We start from the raw sequence: 23523 nt of genomic DNA, 5'->3' as shown, positions 1-23523 counted from the left end.
AGCGATGGTGTTTGACTTCAGAACAAAGAGACATGTCCCATGACAAACACGGGTCAAGATGTTGATGAGGAGTACCTGACGACGAGAGGCTGAATTTGAAGACTGACACAGAGGCTGTGAAAAAAAAGGGGATGAGCGGCCTGTTTTTCCTATGAAACTGAAATCCTTCAATGTGTGCTCGAGGTTTTCTATCACTCAGTTGTAGTGAGCACATTGTACTTTGCTGTGTTCTGCAGGGGGAAGCAGCATCTGAGCTGGAGACACCAGCAGACTGGATAACCTGAAGAGGAAGACAGGCTCTGTGATTTCTTGCTAACTGGACCCTTTTGAAACTGTGGTGGAGAGGAGGTCACTGAAAAAACTGCAATCCATCATTGTAATCCTGACCACCCTCTGTACCACTTACTGGACAGGTAGTGGAGCAGCTTCTCTAACAGACTGATTCAGCTCTGCTGCCTTAAGGACAGACACAGGAAATCTGTCATACATCATGTTATCATTGCCTCTATTCAACATAGCAGCCTGGCAGATAATCATTTGGTATTGGTATTGTATTAGAGAACCTCATGGAATGGGTGGCTGAGCAGCTGCAAGCCTTGCAGTAGTTTACATTGCAATGCAAAGTGTTGGATGCAGTGGTGTAAAGCACGCTGCCACTGGATTCTAGATCAGCGGAGACATGGTCTCTGTCGTGACGAATCACGCTTCTCCATCTAGCAATCTGATGACAGAGTATGGGTTTGGAGGCTGCAAGGAGAACTGTGCTTGTCTAAATGCACTGTGCAAAAAGTAAAATTAGGTGGAGGGGGCATTAGGGTCTAGGGTCTAGGGTTGTTTTTCGGGAGATTTGGTCAATCTTCATCATACATGCAAGCATGTATTACATGCTCCCAACTTTGTGGGAACGGTTTGGGGATGGCCCCTTCCTCTTCCAACATGAGTGTGCACCAGTGCACAAAGCTAGATCCATAAAGACATGGATGAGGAAGTTTGGTGTGGAAGAACTTGACTGGCCTGCACCTGGCCTCAACCAGAACAGAACACATTTGGGATGAATTATGCGTGTGAAGGCAGATGAAGGAATACTTTTGGCAAGATAGATTGATAGATATTATTATTCAACTTTATTCCACATTGAATAGCAATCATATTCCCAGTTAAACGCAATAAATCCTTTTAGAAATGTCATAAAGGGATGGCTTTTTCTAAATAGCTTTAGTTGACCAGACTGGATTAATTCATGTTGGTTGGTTGAAAAGCTGTGCTTAAGTAGTTTCCCCAAAACTTCTCATCAATACTGAATGAGGCGCTTTGGCCACGTCTTGTATGTAAAAATGAAAATAAAGGGCGCCCTCTGCTGGTAATTAATTGCAGGTCAAAAGTATTTCTACATAGTACAAACCTTGTAGTACGCTTATTTAAAGGACGATCGATTTATTACATGAAGGTAAACTAGCCTCCAGACTCGATGATGTGCTGTTTTAATAATTTACTTTAAAACCGCCAGTTTCGCTACACGCATGCGCACTTCAATCGACAATTACCCAAGATGGCGGCGAAACGCCACAGTTTGCTGTAGTCGCTAGTTAGCACATACCCAGAAAAAATTTACCAAAAAAACCCCCAAATTGGTTTTATAACCAGCGGATAGACGGTAGTGTGGTTTAAGACTAGCAGTTGGCGGTTGTGTTACAAAGGTTTTAAGTCGGGAAAATGAGCTACACAACGAAGGTGGTGCAGGTGACGAACGTGTCGCCGAGCACAACGTCGGAGCAGATGAGGACACTGTTCGGTTTTCTGGGAACCATCGAAGAGCTGAAGTTATTTCCACCAGAGTAAGTTAAATAACTGTCTGTGGGCTTATTAGCGGCTTTGATAATGTAGTCACAGGCTGTTTGGTCATGTTTCCTAGTAGACTCCGTAGACTGGTTAGCATGCACGCGTAGGTCCATGCTAACCAGTGACCTGGCCCGCAGTCTTTTATAATGTCTTTGTCTGGCCTCATGAACCACGCGTTAATCCTATTTATTTCTTTGATAGTCTGCTTATTTCCTAAACACGGATAAAAACGTGTATTTAGGCTTAATATGTCCCCCTCAGTGTTTATTTGGGTCTTAATGTTACCGTAGTGTCTTGTTTTTCAAAGTATGTAAAGTCTCTTTTTATCACTGAGAGGAAATGCAGCAAAAGTCATTAATAATTAATATAAACACGCCCAAGTTGAGCTTGTGAGGAAGGGAAAAAATTAGTTGTATTAACTTTAACGGTCTCTCCGATGTTTTGTTAGGGTTAGGTTAGGGTAACTCTAGCCCTCCTTTCCCCAGTCGTTTTTATTATAATTGTGAGTCTTTCCAACAGTCCACAGTAAATTTTCTTCTAAAGTATACAGTCAGGGCCTGGGTACTTGTATTTATTTCTGTTTAAAGTGTATGTTATAAATCTGTTTTAAACTCTGTCTGCATATATTTGTTGTGTGTCAACTCCACACTTAAGTGACTAACACAGCATGTGGGTGCCACTGGACCACATCAGGTTGTCAGAACATTTTTCTCCAGCTGCTCCCCTTAGGGATCCACAGCTGACCATCTGCCTCCATCTCACCCTATCCCTAGCATCCTTCTCTGTCACACCAATGCTCTGCATGTCCTCCTTCACTACATCCATGAACCCCCTCTCTGGTTTCCCAATTTTCTTCCTGCCTGTTAACCCCATATTCAACATCCTTTGTCTAATATATCCACTATCCCTCCTCTGGATGTGTCCAAATCATCTAATCCCTTTTTCCATGTGCTGTCCCTCTGATGTACTCATTTCTGATTTTGTCCATCCTGCTCACTCCAAGTCAAAGTCTTAATATCTTAGCGTTGGCCTCCTGTTTATTTGTCAGTGCCACTGTATTTAAACCATACATCATAGCAGGTCTCGCTACAGTTTTATGTACTCTTTCTTTCACACTCGCCACCGTCCTTCTGTCACAAATCACCCTGACATTTGTCTCGATCCATTCCACCCTGCTCCAATCTTTTCTCCACCTCACTTGTGAACCGTTGATTTGGACGGTTGATACCAGGCATTTAAACTCCTCTACCTTTGCTATTGCTGCTCCTTGCATTTTCAGTGTTACATCGGGATGTCAAAACAGGCTGAAGAAAGCAATGTTTAGATTTTGTAAAAATGTTTTTTATTGCAGTTTATTTACGTCATTCTTCTTTACCACTTCTGTAGTGATTCGCCGATGCCGGTGACATCCCGGGTGTGCTTTGTGAAGTTCCAGGAGCCAGAGTCTGTTGGTGTGTCTCAGCATCTGACTAACACGGTGTTTGTGGACAGAGCGCTGATAGTGGTCCCGTTTGCTGAAGGTTTGTATAAAAGCTCATTGTTGAATGAATTGTGATGGTGCAAGACTGTAAAAAGGTTGTTGTTGGTTTTTCCCGTCTCCTGTGAATTCACCCTGGCATGCTTATATGAGCTTTGTAAGATAATTTTGAATGAAAGTGGTATTGCCATTCTCCTCCCATGGCTCGTGTGTTTAAAGCAGACTTCTGCTGTCAGATTTGTGGTGAACTGTTTTAGCGCATTGCACATCTGTTTTAGCACAACAACCCTTAAACAGATCTTTGTTACCTGGAGTTAAGTTGTTCGGGATATAGTGAGGTGTTTGTCTCTGACTAAAACAGTAATGTGCTCTGCGCTCAGAAAGTTCAGTGTACCAAACTCTGCTTTACACACCAGGACACGGACATCTGTGGGCACCACAGGCACGTCAAAGTTCAGAAGTGATGTACTTGAAATGCTTAACCAAATGCATTTTTATTCTCACCATATATTGGACTACTCCCTGTTAAACTTCTCTCTGTTATTTGTGTGTGTATGTGTGTGTGTGTATGTGTGTGTGTGTAATTTTTGTAGTGAAGAAGGCAAAAGCAGCCCCCTCGTTGATGGCTGAAAGTGGTCCTCTGCCTGCCAACAGGGAATTGTAGACATTTGCAAAGGCCAGCAAGCATACAAGCCCCACCACTCTCTCTCTCTTCTCATTTTGTCTCCTTTTTTTTTCTTTCTCTGCCTTATCTTTTTCTTTCCTTCTGTCTAAATTGTCTTTCCCAGGTGGTTTTGAGAATAAAGTTCAGATTTCTAGGGCATAACCTGAAACTGTGCAAATTCTGCACTATTTAACGACACTTTTGAGGGCTGCTTGGTCAAGTGTTTTATGGTTAAGAAACGGTTCCTTTGCAGATAAGGCTGCCTGTATTCATCACTTTTTAATGTCAACAAATCCCATGAATACACAGAGGCCATTCAAGTCCACAGACTAGTAAATGCTTGTTTGTTCATTAGGGTAATTGCAGCTGATGCAGTTTATTTAGAGTCGGTGCCACAGGCATCATGCTCTTTTAAAAGCTCACTAGCATACGCAAACAGATTTTAAACAACAGCTGGAAGTAGTCCCCAGCAGATGGACAGTTGTTTGAATAACACCACAGTACTTTACGTTTACTTTATGTTTTTAAAGAAACCACTTCGCCTTCTATAGAAGTCAGACAATATATTTCTGAAAGTTTTACACCTGATCAGCTGGAAATATGTGTCGGAAATCTATGCTATCACATGATGTTATGATAACATAATGAAATACAGCCGCAAGTACGGCAGTTGGTCAGTTCAGCACCGCCGATTCCTCCTGTGCATTTCAGAATTTGGAGGGAAAATGTGTTTGCATGTGATTAATAATGACCTAAACAAAGAACAGGGACCCAGGAGGGGGAAAAGATCCCAGAATTTTACACTTGTATATCAGCTGGGACTGCATGTAAAACACGGGGACATGATTACACAGTAATTTACACATAATGCTACAGCACTAGCATAAATGCTGGTAATGCAACCACTTATGTAGGTTGTGTTGTAGCTCCACAGAAGTCTAAATCAGGCATGAGATGGTATTCACAGCAATAATTGTATATGTCAGGGGTCTGGTTTTTCTTTTTTCTTTTTTTAGTTAATACAAAAACACACTAATGCCAAAGTAGCCTACTCTGCACAGAGTAGATTTAAAACATGTTTTTAACCTCACGATGTAATTTCAGACTTGACAAAAAAAAACTAGTCAGTGATATAATAAATACATGGAACTAAAACTCTCTGGTATAAATCCTCTGAGATAGGCGACCGACATGACGTAGTGTTGGTCCAGTATCCTCTTTAACAGTGGTTTTCTTTTGTTGTTGTGTTTTACAGTTCTTTTTCCTGGCTCAGCCAGTCCTGTATACCAGGCCCTGCTGAAAATACCATCCAACCGTTTTGTCTCCTGCAGCATTTTCTCTCTCCAGTGTGCTCTTGTGTTTAAGTGTTGTGTGTCTGTATTTAGGTGATGTCTCTTTGTGAATGGATTAAGTGTGAGATGATGATGATGAGGTATTTGAAAGATAAAATTGGAGGTATTTTGCATTTTAAAATAAACAGCCCACCATCCTCTGTCCAGGTTTGGTTAATTGATGCAGTGACAGGTAAGGATACTGAGATAATGATGCAGGCAGCATCTAGCCTGAATTTTGTTATTGCCATTTAGCATATAAACTACTTAATTCTCTGAAATGTGTTTGTGGTGAGTAGACGCTGATGGTTTGCATAGTGTTCTTGCCGAATCCCTAAAATTCTCTCTGTTGTGTGTGTATCTCAATTTTTCTCTGTGTGCTTTTAGTAGCGAAGCCGCCAACGTGAATCGCTTGTTTCAGTAAACGTCAAAAATGAAAATTGAGGGCACACCGAACTGGAGAAGCAGCTGTGCTTGCTAACGTTTGGTTCATGACTTAAAAAACACATTCAGGTGATCTATTCTTGGCAGTGTTCATTGGAGTAGTGTGATTTATTCCAGCAATAGTTAAGTCACTGCAATGATTATGTTGAATTAAGGGAACTCTTCTCTGATGTATGAGGTAAACATGTGAAGAAATGTGAACACTTTTCTCTTTTTTTTTTCTCCAAAATGTCTTCTCTGTAGTGTGTGTGTGAGTGTGAGAAACCTTTCTTCTCTCCTAATGCCTTTTTCTTTATTCCTGTAGGATCTATTCCAGATGAGGCTAAAGCTTTGTCACTGCTGGCGCCAGCAAATGCTGTTGCAGGAATTCTGCCAGGGGGAGGCCTTCTTCCGATGCCTAATCCCATCCCCAATCCACCTGTAAGACCTCACTTTTTAACTGTGTTGGATGTTACATGGTGACATAACATAAAAGTCTTAAAATTTTTGCTCTGACATGACAAAATGTAACTTGAAGCCTTTTTTGAAAAAGTAATTATTCATTTAAAGACATACAGAAGCAGAGTGTAAGATAACATAAAAATACGACTCACAGATAAACTGGCTTTTGTTTATTTTTGTTTTAAAGTTGGATCATTTCAAAGTCCATCTGGTAGCTTTTCACCTCACCAGGGGGAGTTTGTATAGTTCTTTAAATCTGTTTTTTCTCCCTGTGTTGCATTTCTTTTTTTGGGTAATTTGTAGGATTGTGCTCATTCACATCCTTTTAGCATAAATGGTTTGAAGCAGTCAGTCATGTTGCCGAGTTACAGGTCTCTTGCCAAGTTGTGACCAAGCAGTATCCTCTCTACGTTTTTTCTTCATCCACTCACATATCCATCAGTTACTCCTTCGGCTCTGCCATGTTTCTGTCATTTCAAGTCGAAAGCGTATATCAGCATCGGTTAATGTACAGCGTGTCTGCTTACATCACATCTTTACATGCTTCGCTGGCCATTTACTAATGAGAGAAATTAGTCTCCTGCACATAAACAGTGATTTTTGGCCCAGTGTATCAGATAGCTTATTTATATTTATATTTCTTGGCCTGACATAAATTTGTTTATTCCAGCTTGCGAACCCCTTTGGTGCACCCAATATAGACGCAATGGCAGCGTTTGGATTCCCAGGAGCTGGTATGAATCCCCAGGTGAGAGGTTTTCTGAAATGGGAGTGAACGAAGTTGATGTTGAATGTTTTGAACTGACAGTCTTTATCCTCCCGTTTCCACACAGGCTGCTGATCAGCTGTTGAAATTGATGACGGATCCAAAGTAAGTCTCTTTAAAGATTCTTCTTTGAATGCTGTGCATTAGGTTTTTTTTTGTTTGTTTGTTATTTTTCCCAGGCACTGTAGAACAACTGAGGCACAGGAAAGAAGCAGTTGTTTGGTGTTTTGTAGTAATGAGTCAACTAATTAATATTTATTTGTTTAGACTGAATCCCCTGGCGGCTGGAATAAACCTGAATGCTGGGCTGAAGGCTGACGCAGCTAATAAAGAAATCGAAGAGGCAATGAAGAGAGTCAGAGAGGCCCAGTCGCTCATTTCTGCTGCTATCGAACCCGGACGTGAGTGCATTAAAGTTCAGAAGATCTTGTTGCTAGGATGTTGGCTTTGCGGTATAAAACAGTGTCTGGATTGTCTGCACTGCTGTCATTACAAACACTTATATTTAGGTCAGCTTACTTCCCCAGATGATTTCCTTGGCAGGTTTTCATGTTTGCAAATAGTTTGTTTTTGCTTTTGTTTTCAATGTTAAGAAAAAACGTTTGTTAACCCTTTAAAGCCGGTCGGAGCGGGCACGCTCCGTTTTGCGCAACTATTTTTAAATCCCTGTAGAACCGGAACCACGTAAGCTAGCACAATAAATTTTTTTGCATATGAAACCGGAGGAGTTGTACTTACATCTTATGCCATCAGCTCGTCCTAGGTCACGGTTTCCTTCCACATATAGCTTTGCAAAAAACAGCATAAAAAGCACTTGCAGCAACAAAAATATAATATTCCAGTAACACACTTTGCCAATTCAGCTGTTCATAACACTTCCTACATTGGAATAGACGTCAGCGCGAACTATCGTATGTCCGCCATTACCTGGCCGAAACTGTAAGTGGCGTCATTTTTTTTACCATTTCCTCTTTTTTGTTTTTTTACCTTCGGGGCCTTATAAGCCTATACTGGTGTTTTTAAAAGTCATGTTTGACTTCACGCTTTTCTGAATAGTTTCTGGGATGCTTAGAACTCAAATTGCACTGCTGGAAATAGTTTATTTTGATGCACGTGCTGTTTTCTTTGCAAATTTGCATTATAATATTTATTTTTGTTTTTCCAGCAGTATATAAAAATTGGTGTATCTCAAAAATAAGACTATGAAGACACTCAAAATAAATTTCCTGTTGTTAGTAATTATTTTGTGCAACTTTTTTGTATTTACAGTTTTGAAGGATAAACCTCTTAAATTTCTCTAACTAGAAATATATGTAAAAAAAAAAACCCAAAACAAACAAACAACAACAATTTTCAATTTTTTGTAGTTTATTGCACTTTTTTGCAATTTATGCAGTTATTATAGACTTAATGCAGACATATTATTAAAATTTGGGCTATAACGGTTGTATTGATGTATTGCAACTTGAAATGCTCTCAAAAATGGCACTACAGCATGTAAAAATATAAAGATAACTCTGGCGGACTTGGTTCTATGGTAGGTCTTAAAGGGTTAAACACAGAGTACTGGAAGTTGACCTGTATTTCCTTTTCCTGACGTGCAGATAAGGAGACAAAGAAGAAGCGCTCTCGGTCCAGGTCCAGATCCAGAAGGAGGAGGTCCCGATCGCGTTCAAGACACAGGTGATTTACTAGAACTTATCATCTGCAGAGCTGAGATGAGGAAACTTTGTATTGTTTGTTTTTACATGAACAGCAAAGTTAAATGTTGTGAATGAATGGTTTCAGGCGAACCAGAAGCAGGTCGAGGCGCAGATCCAGATCGAGAAGCAGAAGACGCTCTAAAAGCCCGCGCAAGAGACACACCCACTCTAGAGACAGAGGGAGGAGATCTCGCAGCAGATCCAGGTGTGTTAACTGTGTGAAAACCTGACCTTGAACCTGTACTCTGAGGTCTGCAGCTGGGAAACCTGAGATCTAAATCTATATGCATGTTTTCTTTTTATCTACAGAGAGCGAAAGAAAGAAGATGCAGGGAGAAGGAAATCCAAAACACCACCCAAAAGCTACAGCACAGCGAGGAGGTCACGCAGTGTAAGCCGGTGAGTACAGCCAAGGTCTTCAGCTGACAAGTGCTTGAATTCTATTCTGGTAAAGACCTTTTAATATTAAGAGAATTTAATGACTGTTCTATGGTCAGATTTACCAAAGTGCAAAATCAACAGGAACAGAGAATAGTTAAATGTACGTTTTTAAGTATAGTACTTCCCTAATCACGATAAAGCTGCTAATGCTTTGACAGGAAATAAGATTTAATGCATATGACAGTTATTAATGAAATGCTCGATTTTTGGTTTTCAGTCAAATGTATTTATTTCAGCTGCTTCTAATATCCTGCGTATGTGCAAAACTTAAATTATTTTGTTCTGTTTGCAGGAGACGCAGGAAAAGTCGCAGCGCCAGCCGTTCTCCTAAGAAGTCTCCTAAAAGGAAAAATTCCCCGTCTCCATCTCCTCGAAGGTTGTCTGATGTGTTTAATACCTTCTGGCTGCACTGAATGTGTATTTTAAGTTTCTCCTGAATGATTTTTTTTTTTTTTTAAGGAGAAGTAAACATATATTCATTACTAATCTTATTCTGGACTTTTCACTTTCCATCCTGTTCAGACACAAAAAAGAGAAGAAGAGGGAGAAGGAAAGGGACCGGGACCGTAGGAGCGATAAAGAGCGCGGCCGTGAAGAACGGGAGCGCTCCAGCAGCAAGAAAAAGAAGAGTAAAGACAAAGAAAGGGAACGTGACCGGAAATCAGACGCAGAGAAAGATGTTAAGGTTGGTGTGTTGTGGTTTTAGACCCTGTGAGCATCACTCTTCTAATGTTAGCCAGTCGGAGGGAGTTTGTGCTTTTTTTACTTTTTTTTTTTCGAGGTGTCTCATGCGTCGGCTCCCTTTCCCAGATCACCAGAGACTACGATGAGGAAGAGCAAGGATACGACAGCGAGAAGGAGCGAGGCGACAGGAAGGACTCGGACGATTCTGCTTTGTCTCCTCGGTCAGTAGAAGGTAATGGCACAGCACGTTCCGCGAAGCAGGCCAAAGTTAACGGTGCCGATGATCGCCACGAAGAGGACATGGACGTCAGCGACTGACTCGTCCGTCCCGTCCTTTCCCACATTCTCCCTCCATGTTGGTTGTGAAAAAGCTACATCTTTCCCCCTTCCTACTGGGCTGAATCTGAAAATGTGAATTGTTTGAAATGTCTCAGTTTCTGTCACAGGAGGGAAGCGTGCCCTTTTGCAAATGTTTGATGCTAAAAATCGTCTGCCCTGACATTTTTCTCGGTTTGTCATTTACTGTAAGTGGTCTTTCTGCTCTTTGCTGCTACAGATGTAATAGATTACAACTGGAAGTAGGCTTGCTTTGCGTTTCTTTAGCTTGTGTTACCAGATTTCTTTTTTTTTTTTTTTTTTTTTATTTGTCTTTACATATGAACCTTTTTCATTTCTGTTGTGTGGGGTGGTGTGATGCACGGGTCTCTTGTCTTCACCAAAAATGCAAAGATACTGCGTTTAGCTTCTTGTTATCTGAGAGTACTGATTGTTTTATCAAGGATTTCTTTTATATATTAAAGCTTATTTAAAGAGCTAAGACTGTGAAAATTTGTAACTTCCACCTCAGGTTGGGGGGGCTAATGATACAAATATGAAAATCCTCACATCTGGTTTCAAAACACTTAAATCACAGACATGTCTACAGGTTCAGCTGTTTGATCACAGAGACAATTTTGCCTTCAAATTGGTCAAACTAGTCAAAGGCAGATGTGCCTAAATTGGTAATGCTAACCTCTGGCATCACGTAGGTCCAGTGCAGCAATACTACATAGTCTTTATTGGCATAAAACTAATGCTGATGGAGGATTTCTAAACATAAATTTTACAGTTCAGTTAGATCATTTTACATGTGGGCCGGACCATTTAAATAAAGTTGTGTAATTATAAATTTAGAACATATGGTTTTCATGAATTCACAGAAAATGCTTGTGTACTTCGGTGTCATGTGGCTGGATCAACAGGAAAAGCGGTAAAACCGATGAGAAGACAGGTAAAAGTTGAAAATCTAAGCACACCTTCATTTTCTTAAGCTCGGCCAGATTGGAGTCTTTGCTGGGCTAATTCTGGTCTCTTGGACTAATCTGGCATAGGTTTCTAGACATTTTTAGGATGTTGAATATATTAAAAAATCTCTTTCATATTAAAGTGAAAAGAAGCCCAGGCTCTGAGAAATTAAATATTTTTCAGATAAAATGACCAGTTTTATTTTCCAGTGTCTGCACTAAACACTGAAGCCAAACGGACAGTGCTCTGCTAGTTTATTGAAACGTACGCGTCTTCACACACTGACGATAAATCAGGGGAAATTTTATAATCTTTAGTATCTTGGGATAAAACCAGCTCTCCCTTCTTAGCCTCACCTCTTTAATAAACAGACTACAATATTGTCTTGAAGCGTTGCCAGATTTGACCTAAAATACCCACTGAAGCGATAAGAAACCCCAATATATCAAAATATTTGTCCACCCCTCTGGAAGCCTCATAAAATTTTTATTACAAACACGCAGTCAGTTGAAAGATGATGCTGGTGCTTTATTTAAAGGGAAGTGAAGTAGGTATGGTTGCAGTACATATTAGCTGAAGCCAGACAGCTCAATGGATCAGATAATGTCTTATCTGGACAGTTGAGAGATCCAGCAACGATCAACTTCACAGCTTAGTTCCCTCTACTTGCATTTATATATGTATACATATAGATATATATATATAAAAAGATAATCATATGCAGACAACAATCAAGGAGAATTTATAAGCACTAAAACGTTTTCTAAGAGTCAGTGTTCTAATTTCCAGTTTCTCCTTAAGTACCAGCCAGCCTGCAGGTAGTAGAACAGAGAATATACCTTTAAAGATGCATGTGATCCAGGAGGCCAACACAGCCAGAGCATGCCTTAAATATACTTCTTATCAGTGCAGTGTTAAACTAAGAACAGTTTACCTGATATCTCACCTGGGTTCTCCCATTCACAAACGTACATACAACAACCCCTGGTACAGTACAGTTACTCACTCACACACTGAGCACATACGATCACGACAGACATGGAGAGACAGCCGAGAGGTAACATGAGCTAACCTGAAGATGCAGGAGACTGCGTCCCTGCGCAGGGGAAAAGGCTCGGATATCGTACTGTAACAATGGAGGTCTTCTTTAATGCTAAACCTTATCCCAGCTGGTTAAAAACATTCTTAAGTACCGGAAATGTATTGCTACACAGTGTTACTCATTTGAGTTCATCTCTCTCTATATATTATACATAATATATAAATGAATATTAAGCACAGTTTGAGGATATAGCTATATCTGCTATTCTTTTTGTTGTGAAGTACAGACGTGAATTATTTACAGACGAGGGCGTCAGTGCACTTTCAAGAATGAGAAGTCAGTTCTCTGTCCTTGAAGATGAGGGGAAATATTTAAATAGTGACGATGAAGTCTGACAGCTTTCAGAGTAGAGAACAGCAGCATGGAGCAGTGGGTTTAACTGCTCTGTTGAACAGCGAGTACAATGAAAGCTATCATCGATTTCACAAAAACGGCTCCCGAAGCATCTACATGTGAGGTGGCGCTCTAACACCTGCTTGCATTGATTTGCTTTGGATCCATCAGCCAACAGAGCAACTGATCACTAAGACCGGCCCCCACCCGCCCCTTCCTTTTCACAGCTAATAAATACAGAATAAAACAACACAATATTCCTCTTTTTTTGTCTGCACTCCCAAACTTGCTGGCCATATCCCCGTTTACAGATCAGAGGTCTGGGAAACGACTGGGATCTTCTTTGTAATCGGCGGGGATGAAGAAAACGGACTCTTCGAATTCGTCGTAACGGAATTCCTGAAAGGTGACGGTCGCTGTGATCGTGGGGAAGACGGGGATGTCTGTGAGGCAGGAAACACACACGCAAAAGAAGGTTATTGGTGATCCTGCTCCTGAAACTCATCTACTCACAGGAATGCATTGACAAGTCGCTTCACATACCGAGTTTGACAGGAAAACCAGGCGGAAGTTTCATCTGGACAAACTCTCTGAGTTTGTTGAAGTGCTTGAACGGAGCTATGACCTCCAACACATTCAGTAATCTGGAAGCAGAAGAGAGTAAATCAGTAAATCAATCACCACTCAACCTTCAGCACACACACGCACACACACACACACACACACACACACACACACACCAGTTTCAAGTCATTCTAAGTGGTGATCTTCTGAATTTATTATTCATAAAAGACAGATTCACATTTGATCACGATGTCATATGAAAGGCAGATTTTGCCTGGTTTGCTGTAATAACTTCGCCTGCTGATACAAGATTTCTTCGTCATTTCAAAATTGCAGTCTTTGCGTCGCGCTCCTAAGCGGCATTCTAAGGAAAGAACATTTCCCCTTTAAAAGAAATATTCACTTGCATTGTCTGAATGAAACTATTCCAGCATCAGCATTAGCTCTAAATGACCCTTTGATTACATCTGAGCTGAAACTAGATCACTTAAATAAATTTAAAAACAACAAAGTGATAGCCAGTATGAACAAGAAAGGTAATCCTGTAAAATGACCACAAAAATTTAAAGATCTTATATATTTATGGACTTTATACTTCAGGTTAACAATTTCCATATATTATATAGTTTGATATAACACATAAATAACAAGAGGATAGTTGATACCGGCTATCTGCCGATATGTCGTGATCGGCATTTAAAAAGTAAAGGGAAGGTGGGAGAAATAACCTTTAAGCATGCTATGAGTGTTGATGTTTCATAGTTTCTCCACTAGAGGGCACTCTGCAACTTCCCTGTTGGCAAGACGAGAAATCCACGACTTGTCGCAATAATCTTCTTATCTTGTCATTTTATCTTAGTAAGGACTAATAATAAATAAATAAATAAATAAATAAAAATAATGGAATGGTTTGTGTTTAATGTCTGAAAGAAATATAAAAAAAATATCGTCCTATAAATCGGATTTTTTAATTACAAACTATCAGCCTTAAAAATTCTACATCGGCCTGGCTTTAATTTCTGTGAAGTACTTTTTTGTGCTGAAGTCTAAGGAATGTTAGACTTCCAGACTCAGTAGTTATTTGTGCATACTAACTCATTTTTAGGACAAACGCACGACAATATAACACAATTTAACAGGTAGTAAACACTCCCATTTTATTTACCCCTTCATTCATTCATGCACATATCAACTTTACCTCACTTCCTGTTCTCATGTTCTTACCACAGACTGGAATCCGTGTTAACTGAAATCACCTGGCGCAGTTAAGCGCTGCGCTTCCTCCCGCTCACTTCCATGTGTGGCGGTAGCTACACGTTAGCCGTCCAGGTCTTTTCTCTTTCATGACTAAAACTGCCTTTCATGTAAAAGTTAAACCTAAAACACTGGAGTGACACTGATGGCTGTGCATGATGATAATAAATCAGTTTCTGTGAACCCCCAGACCGATTCACAAGAAAATAGTCCAGTGTTTTATTTCATCAATCACACAGATCACACACACACATACAGTTTAGAGTGAAAGGTAAGGGGGCTGGGGAACTACCAGCACCAAGGCTGGAAATGATGCAAGAAGTGCAAAAGGTTTATCGTACAAATTATATCATTTATTATCAACAACTAGAGCACTGTCTATTTTGGGTGATTATGACATTAAAACCGAACACGATCAAATAGTAAACATAGCATATTAAACATTACAAAGCAAAAAATGCAAAGGGGAAAAATTAAATTAAAAAAACATTAGCTCTGATAAAGAGAGGCTTTTATTGCTGTCTCCATTAAGGTTCATTCAGCAGACAAGATAAAGCAATTTACTGCCTTTACTAAGTTCCCGTAATATTTAACAGCATTGCCTGTAACCCATTACAGGCAAAACCCGAGCCACATCCCGCCCCAAATGAGGGCAACATGAAATGATCTTTTAAAGTGCTGGATCTTTTTTTATTAGTTCTTTCCTACACAAAGTCGCCAAAAGACTACTTGTGACCGCAAATAAAACCAGAACAGAAGGGGGGAGCTGGGAACGTGCAGCAATAACACTGAAACCAGTGCTTCTTAGACATGAAACATTTAGTTGATTGATGATGGAATTAAAAGCCAACTTTCTGATGCACAAACATGCAATGCACTGAAAGGATGGTTTAGTTCATTACATCTCAAAGATAATAAAGTATCTTTGGGATTAAGATGATTCCACAGAGTTCCTGAAGAATTTCCTGACACATACAAAACAGTTTATCAAGGATTCACACCTTGGCTCATCTAAACACTTACATGATTAGTAGAGGGACAACAATGCTCAGGACAAACCCCAACACCTGTCAAATACCTGGGAGCCTCCCATCAGTGGCTTTAGAGCTAATTAAGCTTCTTGAATGAGACGTGAAAGTTTCACAGACTAAAAAGAAGAACCTACACTGACTTAATCAAGTCAGATAAAATATTTTTTGGGGGAAAAATCGTTTCCAAAATTTAAAACTGAAAAACTCTCATCAGCCAGGCCCATCGTTTGGCCCGACTCTGAGAACAAGACTCAACACACAAAAGCCTTGCAGCTCCAAGGTTACAGGTGCATACAGTAAGGCATGAAAAGAAGCGAATAAGAAATTTTAACTTCAAACAAACCGTGCCGGGTTCCCATGGCGGCCAAGCTGAGCCAAAGAACATTTTTGGTGAGGGTGGTGAAGGTGGAGGAGTGTTTGAATTTTGTAATCTTCTCATCAGTGGCTCTCTCCCACAACCAGTTGAAGCCCTTTTGTCTACCTGGCCCAATTATCTGATGTGATTCATTTCATCTCTGCACTACCCTTTTCTGGTATCCCGAGTGTATCCACCCAGGCTCAATCTGCACAGAAAGCTTCGCTAATAGATCTAAGGAGGAAGGGATGTACTTACGACTCAATGCCTAGAGGGAAATCCTGGCTCATGGCTACAGTAGCTTTGAAGTTCTTCTTGCTTTCCTTACAAACAAGCTCTCTGCCAAGATGAGGTGGCCTGAAGGTGAGAAGAGGCACAGACGAACACAAAAAGATGTTATTTCACACTCAGCAGTTATACATATTTTCTTCTACCTGCCCTGAATAAATTCCTAATTACAGCGAGGACTGATGACATCGTAGAAAACACAAGGTGCTTACTTTCCGTGCTCCGCGGTTATGTACTCCTCCCATGAAATTGTATTGGGCGCTGGAGCTGTGAGGGACTGCCTTCTCACGGGCTGGAGGGCAGAAAAACATCCGTCAGTGTTAGCACCATTCACCGCTGGCGGATGAAGCCACGGCCGTGAATTCTTTCCTTCTCACCTCAAAACTCTGCTCACTGATGCTGCCTCCTTTACTTAAGCTCTCCATGATGGCTTTGTTCCTCAGGATGTCTTCTTCACTTAGGTGCTCCCGCCGTTTCCTTGACTCCAGCACCAGACCGTTCACTGCATAGAAGTCAGCCAGGAAGTTTCCAACTCTCTCCTGTACAGGAAACAAACAGATGGTGCCATACTTCCAATGCAACAGCAGTAAAAACTAAATTTCAAACTTGGGATGTGCTGCACAGGCTGTATGGAAGATCAAAGTGAGGCTTGTGATGCCTTCAAGGGGTCATGAGGTAAAACCTAAGGGCTAAGTATGTTTATTTCCCTCTAATCTTTCAATGTGCTTGTATGTCTTCGGGATACCACAAAAGAAAGAGACTCAAATGAAGAAGCAAAGAAAAAAAACAAACGCTTTTTAAAGCAGTAACTGTCAAACTGGGGATCATAGAGCCACTGACACCTCGATGCTCAAGGAGCTGAACTTATGGTACATATGTAGAGAAAATGAGCAAATGAGCTCATGTGACAATCAGCTAGGGATCATTACTCTACACTATCCTTAATTTACAATAATTAGGCTCATCCAGAACTACACAGGTCAATGAAGACTGATTTTTCAACATACATGTGATGTTTACGATATCTGATAGAATATTAACATGAAAAATGGCTATTTTACTTTAATTTTTTAAAGTTGTTTTTACTTTTGTGTTACACAAAACATTAGGCTAAAATTTCAAGCACCACGGCTGTGCTGTTGTGCATGAGGGCAGCCATCTGTCTGGGTTGCAGCTGATCCTGGTTCACCTGGAAGTTGCTTCCTATTAAAAGGGAGTTCTTCCTTTTAACCTTACACGATAAAACGCCTCGAGGCAACTGTTTTTGTAAAATGGGAAAGGTCCCGGTGCTTAAAAACCCCCAAGTTCCTTTAATATGTTTTTTTCCCCCTTCTTCATCCTAATGTTGTCCAATTGCTTTTGCTTTAACCATACTGTGAAATAAGCCTTACTGTTTTATCCTCTCTGAAGAGCCAGCCGATCTGACTACGGGAGAAAGTGATGGACTTGGTAGAAAGGGTTGCAGAGTAAACGTCGCTGCTCATCAGAATATCCACCTCCTCTTCTGTCTCCATCTCTGACTCCTTGGGGCAAAAACACTGAGTCAACTTCTTGCTGTTCATTTCTTTCACATCTTTCTGATGACATGATGTGAAACAGAGGTCTCCTTATGGCCCCCCAGTTACCTCGTGGTGTATTCTTTGGTACACTTTTGCTTCATTGTCCAGAACCACAAAGGACTGGGACGGTGCGGCGTCGCCGTTGAAAATGAAGCTAAGATCGCCGCGCTGACATTTCATATCGGTGAAGTCTATGAGAGTGGTGTCAAGTCTAAATCAAGAGAGAGGAGGAAGAGTGTGTGAAGATAGTTACGTCCTACTTTTCAGAGCTAAAAGAAGTTCTCGACCTCAATAGGAAACATATGCTACATTAAACACACGGTGGTGTAGATGGGGGCAGACTTTAGCTAGTATTTATATCTTACCTGATATTGATGCCCTGCTTGTAGATTTTACAGGCATCAGACGGCAGCATCCGGGACAATAAAGGCACTACAACAGATGAGACGTGCATTTATTCAATAGTGACTTCCTGCTGTGTTCGCACTTAATGGAGGTTTTTGGGTGAGGTTACAGCTCCGGAAATTTTCAAAGGATTTAAAAATCAAAAGCAGCCTCATAAACTATTACACGCTGTAGCTGTGTGTGAGAATATGTTGCAGAAATTTTCACATTTGTGTGAAAGTTAAAACTCACCCCAGCTCTGAAAGTCCCAGTGCAGCTCCAGATAAAAGTCACCGAGCTGCACCGAAGCATTCGAACACATCAAAAGGTCAACGCACAACATAACAGAAAGTTCAGATTATACGTGCATCATCACTTGATATTGCATGCTCACGGGTAGTCAGCAGACATTTAACCAAATCAATACAGAGAAGGTTTTTCAAACTTTATGGGACTAAAGGTTTAACGATATCAGTGGAAAACCTGAGTTTGTCATCGCAGTGTTTAAATGAGTCTCACCTCTCTGAGAGCTTTGAGTAATTTTGGCCTCTTGTCCTCCACACTCTCCCTCGACTGCTGCTTTAGTTTCCGCAGTATTGCTGTAACTGGGGGAAGACAACAGGGATGGATCATAATGGATGTGAATTATAAAAATGTGGTATGACTTTCAAACTCATTTTTTTCATTGTGTGCCACATACAGGCCTCTGTGATCTTAAGTGGGCCGGGCAGGCGAAACTGTCCTTTCTGTCAGCGTAAAGATGTTTAGCTACACATTAAATCCCTGAAATATCTTAATATAAGAAAAAGAAGTGGCAATTTTAACAGCATGTCTCAGTTTTTCTAAATGATTTCATTGTTCAGCTATTACTTAATTCCTCTGGTTTGCATGAATGGTCATAAGGCTATCTTTACCAAGAGCAAAGACTGTAAAACTTATAAAAATAAAGTTAAAGGTCCCCAAAATGTATGCCCTCCTTCACATTTTCAGCCTGCCAGTGGGCCAGATTGGAGTCTTTGCCAGGCCGATTCTGGCCACCTGGCCTTATGTTTGACCCCGATCTAAAGTCACAACTGTGCATTTTAACAGGAGCTGCTGAGTGCATGTTATTAATACATTTTTAAACCCCTAAAGCATGAGTATTGGCACAAGCCACAAATATTTTATGGTGGTCACCCTCTCTTCCAGCATTTTCAGATGACCTTTCGCGCTGAGGGAGATATGAGTGCCAGGATATGCATATTTCACAACCAGTCCACAGGACTGAACTCTGTCACCCAAATCCCGACACACTGATTGCCACAACAGTTAAAATTGTGTGATTTTCATAGATTATTACATAACACAAAAACACTGAATCCCACTCAGCTTTATAGAATTTATATAACTGTGCAGACACCACAGCCGTGTTTGGATCGGCTGATGTAACCCGTTGGCTCGTGAAGTGCACGACTTCCTCTCGCAAACTGACCAGCGTCCTCTCAATGATACCAGAATGAACCAGAGGGCAACAAAAAAAAAAGAAAAAAAATTATATCTCAGCATATCTCACACGTATCCTTGGTTATTCCAGCCAGGGGAAATATTAGGCAGAAAATAGACGTGACCGAGGAGAGAAGTGCTGACGAGGCACACGCTGCTGCACTCGGGCAGTTCATAATTGCACGTCCAGATAGCAAGCTGCTGACACGATGGGCACATGTGTAAAAGTGAAAGCTGATGACTGATGGAAAAGACTGCAGTGCTTTGTGACAAGCTATAACACACACAAATAGACACTTGACATTTGGCAAACCCCATTATTATCCCTTGCTCTCTGTCTCTCTTTAACACCAGCTGTGCACCGGCTGAAATTTAGCCAAAGATTTAAATCTAAATATCCTTTGTCACTGGATTATGAATTTCTATGCATGGTTTAAATGCACCCGGCCCCCTCTCTGCCCCTCTGCCACCCCTTCACCCTTGTGAGTGATGTGACCTTCTCAAAAGCAAAGCTCCCGGTCCCAGTCCCAAGACAGCCTGCCACAGCAAGCACAGAGAGCCGAGACGCATACTAACAAGGCTGAGGGTCATTATTCAAACTACCAGGCCTCAAACGCTTTGTCGCAGGCTGTGTAAGTAAATGATGCTCATAGCTCACTCGTATCATCTATAGAGCCAAAAGCAAGAACTAAAAATGTGCAGCTCAGCACAGCTACAGAAACTAAAATAAATTATTTACTATTCAGCCCTTTTAGCAGACAATTTATATGTTACTTTAGCTTGAACAAATCGCACTAACTTAACCCAAAACCTACAAGGACAGAGGAGCGAATATATCCCCAAAGCATTAGCTGGGACCTTTTACATGTCATTTGACCCATTTCACTAGATGTCGAACCTAAAAGCGGTAGCATCGTTAAGCAGGGCAGTGGCAAGCTTTAAGCTTGGGGCTAACACTAAGCCATTGCTAAGGCAGCGTTCCAGCCCATCTGGATGGTGAGTGCTCAGAGAAAATCCCCACCATAGCTTTTTAGATGGGATGGCCAGACAGCACTTGTTGTGGTTAAACACTTACATGACTAACAAATGATCCTTTGATCACTAACACTTATCTCATTACCTTACGACAATACCGGAGGAGACAATTTGCTAGAAATTCTATATCGTCAGCATTATTACACAAGTTTTATTTGTCAAAAAAAATGAAACACTGATCTAACCCTCATTTAATGCAGACATGTTCTCTGAAACTTAAGATTTCATCTACAATCAGAGTAACTCATTTGATTCCTGATGCCAGTACAAAACATGTGGGGAAAGAAAATCCAACCAAAACACTGCAGCTATCAAGCTGATGTTCAGTAACACCACTACAATATGAACATTCATACAGAACACCTTCCTAATTACCGATATGACTGAATAACCCACAAATACTGTCTAAAGAACATATTGTATATATATATATATCCCTCAGCTAGGCAGAACTCAGCCTAACTGTCAAAACAGGGAGTGTGTATGATTGCAGGTGTGACACTGAGATTGCAACAAACAGATCCAAATATGAAAAGCTCAAGTCAGTCTACAGCTATTCAGAGTAGTTTTTAAAGGCTTACTCATTTGCCTGTCGCCGTAGCTGATGGCTTCTGCTAGAGGACTCCATCCCTGTGCGTTTTTTATCTTTACAGGTGCATTATGGGCCAACAGGAGGAGAGCGCACTCTGAAAAGGAGGAAAAAGAGAAGAAAACAACCAAACAATGAGTGACAAATGTGATTAGTTCTACAGTTCTGTTACTGCTGCACTATCACTACATGCATTGTTATTAGAAACAATTTTAATATTTGCAAAAGGCCACTATATAGTGTTCTGCACATGCTCAAATTACGCTCATTTACAGGACCATGATTTGAAGGGTGGGTAAAACAGGTTTACCCACAATAATGTTTCTCATGCTGTATACTGCTGCAGCACTCTGTGGACTTCCTGACTAAAGTGCTTCTCTTTAAGGATCCTCTCCTAAAAAAAACAGTTTGCTTTAATCGGTGAGCTGGCCTGACAACATGTTTAGAGCTGTGGGTGCTGAAATCACACCACAACCATTGCCTTTAACTTATGTGAATGTAATCTCATCCATTACAATGTCAGGGTTTTAACAGCAGAGAGCAGCAGGTTCAAAAATGGCTCGAAAGTGACATGTGGTTGATATTAGTCATAACGGGCTGTGTTTGTGTCACTGTTTGACAACTGAAATAACAAAGTGTACATCAGAGCAGCTTCAATTTAGAGTAATTTTTATAAAGACACAGCGCATGGGCGCAGAGAGAGCAGGAGAGAAGCAAACAGATGGTAATGCTGGCCACATTAGAGACAGACACATGCTTACGCTAAACATTTCCTGCATGTCGGCAGAGTTGCCATAAAAACTAAAAGTAGTACACTTGGTCTTCAGTTACTCAAATGACAGGAGTGCATGAAGACTCTTGACTTTACTCATTCCTACAGTTATACTTGGCAGATTTGGCTCTAGCAAGGAAATAATGGCAGACTGTGAAACAGCTGTCTGCATCTGGATTAAGTTGAGGCAGCTGTTCTGTCTTCATTTGATGGCATGCCAAAATAGGCATCAGACAGCCACTTTGTTAAACAGTGAAGTAGGTACGGGGCAGCTGTGGCTCAGGTGGTAGAGCGAGTTGTCCACTAATTGCATGGTCACCAGGGCAAGAAACAAATTCTTTTCTAATAGTTCAGTTTAATCTGTACCAAATTAAGGTTTCAGGACTAGAGGACTTTGCGTGGTACACAGACTACAAAGAGCTTTGAGTCAAATTTGTGATATAATTGACACATAAATGAAATTGTGTCTCTGTGCCCATAAATTGGCTTCTTTGTATGCAATTACTGATATATGTGGATTTCTCTGAGCCTAACTAATGTGTCATACCAAGATTATGTTATCGCTGCTCTGCAGAGGTCAGATAAGACACGGTTATGCACACAAAGGGTATGTGGGCTATTCCAACACAGGAATAGGGAACTGCTGCGTTCAAAGGGGGCTTTTAATGAGGATTCAAAATACTCTTTTAATAAAGCCATGTTAGGCCACGGAGAGCACGGCAGATTTAGTCAAATTTCCTGAGCTTAAGCAGATACTGGAAGATTACTTTTTCAGAGTGCTCTTGGTAATTTTGTTTAATCCAGTGCAAGGCAATAATAATAATAACAATTTTAAAATGAGGTTATTTCATTTTACTACTCTATGGTTCAGCATTACCTTTGTGGCCCAACATGACAGCCAAGTGAAGAGGTGTGTTTCCTGGAATTAAAAAAATAAAACACATCAAGTAAATATCAGCCTCTAGCACAAACACTGGTTATGTAAATGGAAACATGACAGCAGAAAGCTTACCATGCACATCCTTCTGGGAGATGCTGTGGGTCCTGATGAGAGAGGAGAGCCTACGCACATCTCCCTTAAACACGCATTCATGCACAGGGAACTCCAAGTCGTCACTGGTCAGGATTATTGGGTTCTTGTTGTTGTCGCTGACAACTGATGAGTTACCGTTGATGTTGTTGGCATTGAGCTGCTGCTGTTGTTGTGCCGAGGTTTTGATTGACTTCTGGAAAGCCTTGTTGGACTTGAAATGCTTACTGGTGCCGTTAGAGATAGTCCCGTTGGAGGTCTCATCGTACGTGTCCATTATCTCGTCATTTTTGTTCGGTTTCTTGTGGTCCTTTCTCATGGTGCGTATCTTCTCACCTGTCATGATGTCTATCGTGCGGTAACTGGGGAACTACACACGAGGCTAACGTTTGGTGAAGATGCGATATGAATCCGGTTGGTAGTGGGCATTAGCAAAAAAAATCCACAAATATGAAATCTGCTCAGTCCTATTAGAAATTTTGAGCTAACGGCGACGCTTTTTCGCAACGCTTCTGTTATTAAAATAGCGGTACGCGGTTCCTAGAACACGTTAGCTAGCTGCAAGAAAATGAATATGGTTTGATTTATCTATGGGTGCGGCGATGAAAACAAAAAATAAAAAATAATGACAAACATTAAAAAAAACCACACACACAAACAATGAATCGGGA

The 23523-nt window shown here is 40.8% G+C and overlaps 2 protein-coding genes across 2 annotated transcripts; one reads left to right on the top strand and one right to left on the bottom strand.

Moving 5' to 3' along the window:
• The first annotated feature begins 1528 nt into the window (after positions 1-1528).
• LOC146367703 (uncharacterized) lies at positions 1529-10607 on the top strand. Its single transcript, XM_084911518.1, has 12 exons — positions 1529-1835; positions 3226-3359; positions 6060-6175; positions 6867-6944; positions 7030-7067; positions 7230-7363; positions 8567-8645; positions 8751-8870; positions 8975-9064; positions 9399-9482; positions 9629-9791; positions 9917-10607. Exons 1-12 carry the CDS (start codon positions 1714-1716, stop codon positions 10106-10108), a joined length of 1350 nt encoding a protein of 449 aa, XP_084767644.1. The 5' UTR covers positions 1529-1713; the 3' UTR covers positions 10109-10607.
• LOC146367702 (ankyrin repeat domain-containing protein 13C-like) lies at positions 10408-23195 on the bottom strand. Its single transcript, XM_084911517.1, has 13 exons — positions 22835-23195; positions 22700-22741; positions 21043-21147; positions 18464-18549; positions 18197-18242; positions 17926-17992; positions 17627-17771; positions 17393-17524; positions 16379-16540; positions 16214-16293; positions 15972-16070; positions 13053-13153; positions 10408-12952 (listed from the first exon to the last, which is right to left on the bottom strand). Exons 1-13 carry the CDS (start codon positions 23193-23195, stop codon positions 12822-12824), a joined length of 1557 nt encoding a protein of 518 aa, XP_084767643.1. The 3' UTR covers positions 10408-12821.
• Between the last annotated feature and the right edge of the window lie 328 nt (positions 23196-23523).

This window comes from Perissodus microlepis, chromosome 18, assembly GCF_051167445.1.
Source record: "Perissodus microlepis isolate ML-2025 ecotype Zambia chromosome 18, ASM5116744v1, whole genome shotgun sequence".
Lineage (NCBI taxonomy): Eukaryota > Metazoa > Chordata > Actinopteri > Cichliformes > Cichlidae > Perissodus > Perissodus microlepis.
Note: the sequence above shows the minus strand (reverse complement) of the source record. Positions and strands in the feature narration are given on the sequence as shown.

Coding starts and splice junctions, on each gene's coding strand:
- LOC146367702 (XM_084911517.1), bottom strand. CDS start 23,195: ATGACAGGTGAGAAGATACGCACCATGAGAAAGGACCACAAGAAACCG. Junction 17,525..17,626: donor ACCAAAGAATACACCACGAG/GTAACTGGGGGG, acceptor TTTTGCCCCAAG/GAGTCAGAGATGGAGACAGA. Junction 16,294..16,378: donor TCAGTGAGCAGAGTTTTGAG/GTGAGAAGGAAA, acceptor TCTGCCCTCCAG/CCCGTGAGAAGGCAGTCCCT.
- LOC146367703 (XM_084911518.1), top strand. CDS start 1,714: ATGAGCTACACAACGAAGGTGGTGCAGGTGACGAACGTGTCGCCGAGC. Junction 8,646..8,750: donor CGATCGCGTTCAAGACACAG/GTGATTTACTAG, acceptor GAATGGTTTCAG/GCGAACCAGAAGCAGGTCGA. Junction 9,065..9,398: donor AGGTCACGCAGTGTAAGCCG/GTGAGTACAGCC, acceptor TTCTGTTTGCAG/GAGACGCAGGAAAAGTCGCA.